This window comes from Denticeps clupeoides, chromosome 3 (genome assembly GCF_900700375.1).
Source record: "Denticeps clupeoides chromosome 3, fDenClu1.1, whole genome shotgun sequence".
NCBI lineage: Eukaryota > Metazoa > Chordata > Actinopteri > Clupeiformes > Denticipitidae > Denticeps > Denticeps clupeoides.
The window spans coordinates 18,961,015-18,970,252 of NC_041709.1; the positions used below are offsets into that span (position 1 = coordinate 18,961,015).

General features: G+C 45.6%; 3 protein-coding genes across 7 annotated transcripts in view; 2 read left to right on the forward strand and 1 right to left on the reverse strand.

Annotated features, from left to right (window-relative positions):
* pdcl (phosducin-like) overlaps nt 1-2,498 on the forward strand; it is a 2,973-nt gene extending 475 nt beyond the window's left edge. Inside the window, exons 2-4 of one of the 2 annotated variants that reach the window (XM_028974456.1) lie at nt 275-455; nt 828-1,009; nt 1,263-2,498. In XM_028974456.1, the coding sequence (XP_028830289.1) occupies nt 281-455; nt 828-1,009; nt 1,263-1,832 (927 nt within the window). In that variant the 5' untranslated portion in view covers nt 275-280 and the 3' untranslated portion in view covers nt 1,833-2,498. Of the gene's footprint in view, nt 1-259; nt 456-827; nt 1,010-1,262 lie in introns of both variants that reach the window. The other variant, XM_028974457.1, reaches the window with a different exon arrangement.
* A 2,794-nt stretch (nt 2,499-5,292) lies between these two features.
* rpl28 (ribosomal protein L28) lies at nt 5,293-6,799 on the reverse strand. Its single transcript, XM_028974463.1, has 5 exons — nt 6,766-6,799; nt 6,050-6,140; nt 5,831-5,954; nt 5,551-5,669; nt 5,293-5,461 (listed from the first exon to the last, which is right to left on the reverse strand). Exons 2-5 carry the CDS (start codon nt 6,128-6,130, stop codon nt 5,372-5,374), a joined length of 414 nt encoding a protein of 137 aa, XP_028830296.1. The 5' UTR covers nt 6,131-6,140; nt 6,766-6,799; the 3' UTR covers nt 5,293-5,371.
* A 231-nt stretch (nt 6,800-7,030) lies between these two features.
* LOC114786890 (uncharacterized) lies at nt 7,031-8,774 on the forward strand. 4 transcript variants are annotated; one of them, XM_028974460.1, is made up of 7 exons: nt 7,031-7,089; nt 7,180-7,366; nt 7,458-7,569; nt 7,648-7,751; nt 7,833-7,932; nt 8,009-8,124; nt 8,209-8,774. In XM_028974460.1, the coding sequence occupies exons 2-7, from the start codon at nt 7,276-7,278 to the stop codon at nt 8,409-8,411; spliced, it is 726 nt and encodes a 241-aa protein (XP_028830293.1). In that variant the 5' UTR covers nt 7,031-7,089; nt 7,180-7,275; the 3' UTR covers nt 8,412-8,774. The 4 variants fall into 4 exon arrangements, with proteins under 4 accessions (XP_028830293.1, XP_028830295.1, XP_028830291.1 ...); XM_028974462.1 differs by having other exon boundaries at nt 7,034-7,366; nt 8,209-8,303; nt 8,378-8,774; XM_028974461.1 differs by having other exon boundaries at nt 7,059-7,080.
* The last annotated feature ends 464 nt before the right edge of the window (nt 8,775-9,238 follow it).

A 9,238-nucleotide genomic window follows, 5' to 3' on the forward strand; every position in this document is an offset into this window, starting at 1 on the left:
GCCAGGCCACCTGCCAGCGTTGTGCAAAAGCATAATTATAGCATAGAATTAAATGGAATATGGAATTAAAGCATAATTAAAGTAATAAAGACGCTCCGATAATCTGCACATGCCCATCGTCCCATACTAGAGATTATTATTCACTCCGAGAGGATTAATGCCTTGTACGTCATGTTTTGGTCGCGCTAATGGACGTCGCTAAGAGTGTTGCGCAAAGCCCCGTCGATCCGTGGGGACAGTTGTCTTATCTCTTTAACAGCCTGGTGTGTTGCAGGCAGCCATGACGACACTGGATGACAAGATCCTGGGCGAGAAGCTGCAGTATTACTACAGCAGCAGTGAGGATGAAGAGAGTGACCATGAGGAAGAAGAGGGAGCCACGAAGTCCATTCGGGACCAAGAGGTGCTGGAGACGGAGATCCAGTACAGTCCTGACGGGACCGCAGTGAACACTGGTACTGACCTCAAAACGTGTACACACAGCTTAGACTGGACTGATGCACACGCTCTCATGGTAAACCTTAACTGCATCGTTGCTATCGTTATATTATACTCGAGGGTTTCTGTTCAAGTAAAACTTTGATCTCAAGCTAATGAGATGTAATTGTAATCCTGTAAGCAGCAATCATCGGCCCTGAAACCCCTACCTGACATTATTTCTGAATTTTGAATATGGACCTAACGCTCACATGGGAAGGCCGAGGTGAGGAGGCATATGAAAGAAAGTTCGAAGACAAACAGCAGACACCTGAGTGGTCACCACAGAGCTGCCGAGCATTGCGTGCGTAAGCACACGTTCCCTTATTTGACCTCGTTGCCTTCGTCAGGGCCCAAGGGCGTGATTAACGACTGGCGCAAGTATAAGCAGCTGGAGAACGAGCAGCGGCAGGAGCAGAAGAGGGAGATGGAGCGGCTCATTAAGAAGCTCAGCCTCACCTGCAGGTCACACCTGGAAGACGAGGAGGAGCGCGAGAGGGAGAAGAAGCTGCAGGACAAGATTAACGGCAAGGTGAGGTGGGCACCTGCATCCCCAGCTGCTGGGTTCCATGGTTTCAGACCCCAAACACTAGTAAACGGTCATCCAATCATTAAAAAAAGATCGATTTACAAATTTTTTTACAGCGAATGAATAATTTCAGCTGTGCTGGAAGGGATTTTAACGGGATCTCATTGTCCTACAGCCAAAAGGGGTTTCCAGTGTGTGGCTTGCTGTAACTTTGTGTTGCATCGTGTTGTGAATTCATTACTGTCTGACCTCTCAGCTGACAGTCAAAGAGGCAGACGAAGATGATGAAGACGATGACGAAGAGTTCCTGGCGCAGTATCGGCAGCAGAGGATAGCGGAGATGCGCCGCGCTCTGGCCGGAGGGCGCCGTTTTGCCCAGGTGTACGACATCTGCGACGGGGAGGAGTTCCTGTCGGCCGTGGACCAGGAGGACCGCAACACGCTGGTGCTTGTGCACCTGTACGAGCCCGAGGTGCCCGCCTGCCAGGCCATGGAGGGCAGCCTGCTGTGCCTGGCGCTGCAGTACCCGTTGGTGAAGTTCTGCCGGGCGCAGGGCTCCGCGGTGGGCGCCAGCGCCCTGTTCCGCCGCTCGGCGCTGCCCGCGCTGCTGCTCTACCGCGGCGGGGAGCTGGTGGGCAACCTGGTGCGCGTCAGCGACCAGCTGGGTGATGACTTCTACGCCACAGACGTGGAAGCTCTGCTGCAGGAGTACGGCCTGCTGCCCGACAAAGACGCGCAGGCGGCAGCGCACGCAGCCTCCAGCGGCGGCATCCGCAGCGCTGCGCTCACGCACAGTGACTCCGACAGCGACCTGGACATCGACTAGGTCCCCCCCACACACACAAACACACACGTAGCCCTGTTGTACTGCAGCTTTTTCCATGAATGAAGGTGATTTTTAGCTGAAAATTGCTGCAGTTCTGTCTCAAACCATTTTAAAGACGGACATTTTAGCTTTGGCAGGCAGCTAAGATCGGCTGGATCGCACTCACACAGACCTTTCCTTAAGCATACGTGTATCCTGTTTATTATTATTGTTATCATCGTAGTTGTTCCAGATGAGAATACATCTGAAGAAATTAATTTACAGTTGCTGACACTTGGTCCCCAAACCTGCATGTATAAACTGGCTTCACGCTCGAGTTCAGCCTGTTCTGTCTCCTTCGTGTAGGGACGTCTTCGTTCTTGATCTCTGATGTTGGACCTGCAGGAGAGTGACCTATCATGTGATCACAGACTGTGTGTGTGTGTGTGTTTGATCAGTTATGTCATGCAGATGCAATTACAAGTATACTTCCTCCAGTTCTAGTTATTTATTCTAGTTAACACGCACAGAGTGTGTGGCTAAGTTACGATTACATTCCCCGGTTTGTACTCTAGTGTCAGCCTGCCTGCTATCTGTTGTGTCAGTAGCCATGCGAAATTATATTAGATTTGGACCTTTTTATAAATGTGTCTGGTTATGCAAATTAAAGTGGACCGTTGACTTCAGAATGTGTGTCCTGGATTTATTTTGTACAACAAGGTGGTTTAGAAGGTAAAAGTGCACAAAAGCAGTAAATCCTCTAGGTGCAGGAATGTTAACAGTCTGGTTTAGATGTTTCTCTGATCCAGATGGCGTTAGCTAAACAACACATGGACCGTAACATCACAGTAACAGTCTTGTCTTTGCAAAAAAGTCAGAAGAGGGGATGGTTGTACTTGAAGCTGAAACCATCAGGAAAAACCTGGAGAACCAATGGCCTAGATTGTTCTAGACATAAAATATGGATCCTCAAAGCAATAAAGAACACGAATACAGAGCCTGTCATCACAGTGGGTAGATTAAAAATAATTTTTAAAAACGCAGTTTAAATGTAGCTGCTCCGTCCTGTTGGGGTTCTCAGGACACCATCACGGTTACTGATGCCACCTTCGGTGGAGTCATTTCGGTCATCAGACTGTACACTGTCCTGGGTGGGCGTGGCTTACAGCAGCAGGTGGATAAGTGGCAGCAGCAGGGGGAGCAGAAGTGAGAAGTTCCCAGTGGTTGGGCAGGTGGAGCTGTGGAGGTCATGACCACACAGAGCGTGCTCCAGCAGGAGGTGCGTCTCTGAGCTGATGCCTGCAATACGCGACAGACAACTGAGGAAATCTGCGTGTGTCAGTGGGAGTCAGACGTGCTGTGTGACCACATCAATTTATAATAAGTTATGGCAATGATGTCACATTTTGACTGTAAATGTTTTTGAAAATATCTGAAAAACATCTGAGTTTATGGATTCTCATTGAATAGAGTATTAAATTATTTTGTGATGTGATTTTACAATTTAAATGTAATGCTGATTAGGTTCCATGTAATAAAATGCAATTAAATGTTAATTCACAAAACATTTAAAAAGTTTTTTTAAAGGTTTTCATTCATGCAACAGTGTATATATCAAGTCTATATTGGCTGATTTTCTTTAAAAACATTTTTGTAAATGATCGTAATCTGCCAAATACATACAATATGCCGCTTTTAGAATGCTTTTGAAAATTGCTTTTGTTATATTTAACATGATCTAAAAAAGATATTATTCCTGCACACAATCCATGGGCTGTACACCGCAGCTTGGTCGTTACCATGGCAATGTCATCCTGTCATTGTCAAAAGGCTGTCTGTGTTGGAAACGTGACATCATTGATCTCAGTGCACCCATTCACTTCTTTTCTGTGGCCACAGAGCTCATCGACGTGTCCCCATGTTTCCCATCAACAAAGCTGCAGTTGGTGTGTGTGTGTGTGTGTGTATATGTGGGGCATATAGGTGGCAGTTACCATGTTCGGACCATTCCTCCCACAGGTGCTGTAAATCCTCATTGTGTTCATGTGCGTGATCTGTAAAGCGGAAGAAGTGCTTAAATCATCTCACAGCACCTTGATAGCGTGAACGTTTCATACATTTTAGATCCTGTGCGTTTTTAATGTGTCTTTTGTACAAGCACTAGCAAATCTGATTTGGTCATTTTTTGGGTACGACTAAGACCGATATAAATGCATTCTGCATTCTGCCAGACAGGTCCTTCTAGAAAAGTCCTGAGAGGGTGAATTGACAGCAGTGACAACGAAATGTGTCCTCTGCTTTTAAGCATGCTTAATTTTCCTAATTTGATGCCTAAAGCATTCAGATTCCACAAGAACAGTTAATAAAATGTCTAAACCGAATACAGTTTAAAAAATGAGGGACAGAGATGGGAGGGAATAAAGAGATAATCTATATTTGGATTATCTACACCACTGGCTTTCACTTCAGTCCTCAGGGGCCAAGCGGCCGCACTTTTCCAGCAGGCGGCTGATGCCAGGCGAGTTCAGTAGTGGAACAGAGACATGCTAAACATCTAAACTAAATCAGATTATTCCATGAATAAACCTACAGGAACACAACGCTCAAAGCTCCAGTCTAAACAAAGGATAGACAGGAGGAAGAAAAATAAGAACAGGCACATAGAACAAAGGCAGAAAGTTCAAAAATGAGGACAGAGAAATTCGGAAAAAGCAGGTGAGGGAAGAGGGTGGGGTGTAGATGGGTGGTCAGGTACCTGTGGTGTGTTGAAGCAGGAGGTGGCGGAGCTGTTTCAGGCCATTGGTCAGGTTCTCGAGCTGGTCGTGGAGATGGATGTTCTCTTCAATCAGAGCATGGATCGTGTCCTGCAGCTCGAACTGCACACACACTCGAGTGCACAGCAGCACCAGGGTACACACACACACGCGCATGGCGAAACCGCGCCACAAGCTCTGAGGACGCACCGCGCTCGCTTTTAATCTGCTGAGGGGCGCGTCACAAATCAATCTCATCATTTCCACACGGCCACACAGAGATTGTGTGTGTGTGAGGGTTTCAGAACCGCGATGCCATGTCAACCATCAGGCCAGGAGCTCAAACCCAGCTACATGGCAGACATGGTCAGCTACATCCTCCACTGTAGTGAAAATGAAGCAATTGTCATTGTGAAACACTGCAGCACAGCACACGGTGAAACAATGAAATGTGTCCTCTGCTTTTAACCATCACCCTTAGTGGGCAGCTATGACAGGGGGACGGTACTTTGTTCAGTGGAACCTTCTCAGATGGGCAAGTTCATGTTTACAGCTTGTAACCGGTCAGGTGGTTTGTTTCAGTTCACACACCTCGCTGTTGAAGCCGTACACCAGCAGGTTGGGGACATACATGCAATCCCAGCTTGCTTTGCAGCAAAAGTGGAAACCATTTGGATCATGCAGATGTGATCCCCCCCCCACACACACACACACACAAAACCACCAACTCCAATTTTTGACCAAGCTTCTTTATTGAACATGAAACACTCGCACACAAGTAAAAAGTGTGTGTGCGCAAGAGACCTTCTATGCAGTCTTGGCAGCACGAGTGCGCTTCTTCACCACTGGCACTGGCTTCTGACTGCGCAGTATGGCGCTTGCCCTCCGCAGTGCAGCCTGCAAGAGGAACAAAGTAGTGCGTAAGTGCTCAAGTCCTGAATCCTGCATATTCCAGTTATAAAAACTACCGACTGCTTCATGCATACCATGCGCAGGTCCTTCCTGTACTTGTTTTTGCGGATGATGTGACGCAGGCTGCTGAGCGTGGCTCTGGCGTTCTTGTTGATGGTGATTTTCTTATAGGAGTTCACCGGTTTACGCTGTCCTGGAACACAGAATGCAGAAAAAGCTTTAAAGTTTGAGGAAGCTCATTACCATAATTAAGCCAGGTTTAATATTCTGAGAGGGAATCAAGCTTGAATGACAGAACTTAATCACTGACAGAGAGGACGTCACACACGGGGCATCATGGGTAAAGAAAAGTACCTGTCCGCTTCTTCAGTACAACAACAATGCCCTTGGCGTCAGCCGCAGGCTCCACTCCAACAGTCTTGCGGTGAATCAAGCCATTGAAACGGAAAGCGTTGCGAGCCTTCAGGTTGTTGGGCTCCTAAAAGCGGCAAGAAAACCTAAATCAGTTCTTGCCTTCACTCAGTAATTTGAGCTCATGACTGAATTTCAATTCCTGTGTATCTGCACACTTACGGTGCTGTAGGTCTGCCCGTTCCTCTTGATGAGGTAGCTGGAGCAGTTCCTGATAACCATCCACTGCAGATGAGCCGACATTTTGACCGACCTAGAGCGGGAAAACACAGCACTTTATCACTGTGAACGTAGACACAAAGCGAAGGATAAAACTGGGGGAGTGGTGGCCGAGAGGGTAAAAAAGCGGAGCCGTGATCGAGAGGCTCGAATCCTGAACTGCCAGGATGCCAGTGAGCACTGTACAGGGTGATGGCAATCAAATGACCTGTCAGCGCACTATAATTACAAATGCAACAATTGATGTGACTTAACTCAATCTCAGAACTAGAACTAATAAAAAAAACCAAAAAAAAAAAACCCTAAATACCACCAACAGGAAGTAGCAGCAGACATTTTAATAAATTCAGCGTAGGCTCCGGTAGTACCTAGAAAACCTAGTCCGTTAAACATGTGTGACGATAAATGTACAATAATAGAAATAAAGAAAATTAATTCCATGGAAAAAAATGACTCAGGACAGGGAAAGGCCTCGCAGCCGAGGTCCGACACGCCGTGCGCAAAAATAACCCAAATCTAATGCCCCAAAACGGGAGCCCGCGTCTGCCTACTCAAGAACGGTACCTTCCAATAAGACGATATGGTTCAGATATCAAAGTAAATATTAAAATAAACTTCAAATTAACAACATCAAGGCTAACACGCAAGGACCACGTTACCTTCCAGCGGCGGAAGAGAGAGGAAAAGGACCAACGCCACTTCCGCCGGAGCATTCATAGATCCTTCCGCCTCCTAAACAAACACGTTTTCTCACAAGTGGCGACAAACAGTTTGTTTTTAATCACACCTAATCAAACATTAAGTTCTTCGATCGCACGCTAAATATAAACACATGCTATTATAGGAAAATGTACGCATATTTTCACAACGGACTATTTTCTATGTCAAAATCGCGGAAGGATATTGCCATTTTGTTTGTGGGCTACTTCAATTGCGTCACTTTTCTGCGTCGCGAGCGTCAACAAAACATGTCTGTCAGTAAAGTTAGTAAGAAAATTGCTTCAGTAACCAAATAATTGTATTATATTATTATTAGATTATACGTTTTATAAATGCTGTGCTGTTTCTTAAAGATGTAACAAACGACTGCTGAAACCGAGCAGGGATTCATTTCATATTGTGATGAATTTTGTCTGCTGGAATGATGATGTGATGGAATTATTATCACTATGAACGAGGACGAGGACCGGGAAGAGCTCGGGGAGCAGCTATATCACCTCATATCACCCGAACACCCCGACACAGCTAGTAAATTAACTGGTAATTCTTGCATTTCTGTTATTACTGCTTCTGTTATTCCCATCTTCTGTGTGACGTCATGAGACCCGTTCCCTTCTGCGGTGGGCTGTAGGGATGCTGCTCGAGCTGCCAGTCTCCGTCGTCAGACAGATGCTTCAGGATGAGATTTTACTCAATGAAGGTCTAAACAGAGCGTTGAACGCGTTGCACCTCAACGTGGACAGGCAAGCGCACACACACACACACAGCCGATCAACAAACACATGTAAAGCATCTCACTCTTTTGCCGTCTTGTCTTTTAGTCAAGCGGGGTGTGAAGTGGCTTCAGCTTCCTCCGATTCCTTGGGAGAGCGACTCTACGACCTCATTGAATTGCACAACACAGGACACACCCACAAGGTCACAGGTCTGCCAAGTTTCCACCTGACCACACCATTTTCTACACCATGTTATGAGATTAGTGGTTACTATGGTAACTGTTGTGCAGGAATGCTTTTGGAGCAGCAGAAAGAGGCAGTGCTTCAGCTGCTCTCTGACCCCGCCCTCCTAGAACAGAAGATTAGTTTGGCACTGAAAACACTTCATGAGTAAGTATCTGTGTGTCCAATTATCTAATTCAACTGTGAATTTGGAAAGAGTTTTGGAAACGTATGTTGTGACTAGGCTGGCTGATGAGGAAACCAACGTGAGCGAAAACTCAGACAGAGATGAAGACATTGGAGAGACGCTTTTTGCTCTTGTTAAGCAGGTCGAGCCCACCCACTGTGCTGACATCACAGGTAAGCTGGTTCAGAAGTGAAATAACTAGAAATAGATGTCTTTTTTTTTTTTTTTTGGTCCACATCTGTGTTATTTGTCTGCAGGCATGTTGTTGGAAATGGAGTCTGAGAGCCTGAATCAGATCTTGAGAAGCCGTGCAATGCTGGAGGTTGCAGTTCAGAAGGCAAAGACTGCCATGGTAATGACCACATCACTTGCATGTTCAGAGCATTTTGTCCTGAATTGTGATGCATCACTGGATTGTGTTAACAGGAAGGTATCTGGGACAAGTAGGTATCAACATTAAGATCTTTGCCTGCACTGTCCACTGGCAGTGGGTTATGGGTAATGACTACCCAAGGGCGTCCAGGGCATGCCAAAGATGCAAGTTGGATTGAGCCGTGGAGCTGCACTGTTCCTGCACTTTATACAGAATTAACATTATTATGCCTTAACATTTCATGTAAAGTCTACATTCTTGCACTGACATCACTTCCCAAGATCCAAGAGGAACCCATAATTCTACTGAATTCTGGAGAACAACTCATCTTCTTTTAGACTTCAAAATAGTTTGCAAGTTTAAACTGCTGAACTGGTTCACAGATTGTGTATGATCAATGTGGTCAAGATAATTTTGTAAATCATTTAGTAAATGAAAAAATATTCAGAATCTTTTTTTCTCCATCTGTGCAAAATACACACACCATTACATAAAGGAAAAAAAAAAAAAAAGGTTCAGGGATTTGAACTGGCAACCTTCTGATTACGGGGTTGCTTACTTGCAAGCTAGGCCACCACTGCGATGACATATGGTGTATTGATAGGTAAACACCATGGGCTCTTACCAATTTAAACCATATTGAGGCAAGGACTCTTACCATATTTTATGAAATAATCTTTAAGGTTCACATTCTAGGTTTAGGAAATAGTTGCATAGCAACAAAAAGGTGGGTATCTAGTTCCTCCTCTTCATGATATATAACTACTTTCTCGTCTGTAAATCCTGGAGACACATTTGATGTGAGATTAGCAAACATTCCCCACCCTACATATATTACAGTTCCAAGACAAGCATGCCCCTAAACATGGGCATATCAGAGAGCTTTGTGGAAAGGAAAACACACACTCTCTCTC

Bases quoted from the DNA above. Each gene is read 5' to 3' on its own strand.
- rpl28 (XM_028974463.1), bottom strand. From the start codon at position 6,130: ATGTCGGCTCATCTGCAGTGGATGGTTATCAGGAACTGCTCCAGCTAC. The intron at 5,955-6,049 runs GTAAGTGTGCAG...TGCCGCTTTTAG, and splicing joins ACGGGCAGACCTACAGCACC to GAGCCCAACAACCTGAAGGC. The intron at 5,670-5,830 runs GTACTTTTCTTT...TCTGTGTTCCAG, and splicing joins TGTACTGAAGAAGCGGACAG to GACAGCGTAAACCGGTGAAC.
- LOC114786890 (XM_028974460.1), top strand. From the start codon at position 7,276: ATGAACGAGGACGAGGACCGGGAAGAGCTCGGGGAGCAGCTATATCAC. The intron at 7,752-7,832 runs GTCTGCCAAGTT...ACTGTTGTGCAG, and splicing joins ACACACCCACAAGGTCACAG to GAATGCTTTTGGAGCAGCAG. The intron at 7,933-8,008 runs GTAAGTATCTGT...TGTTGTGACTAG, and splicing joins GCACTGAAAACACTTCATGA to GCTGGCTGATGAGGAAACCA.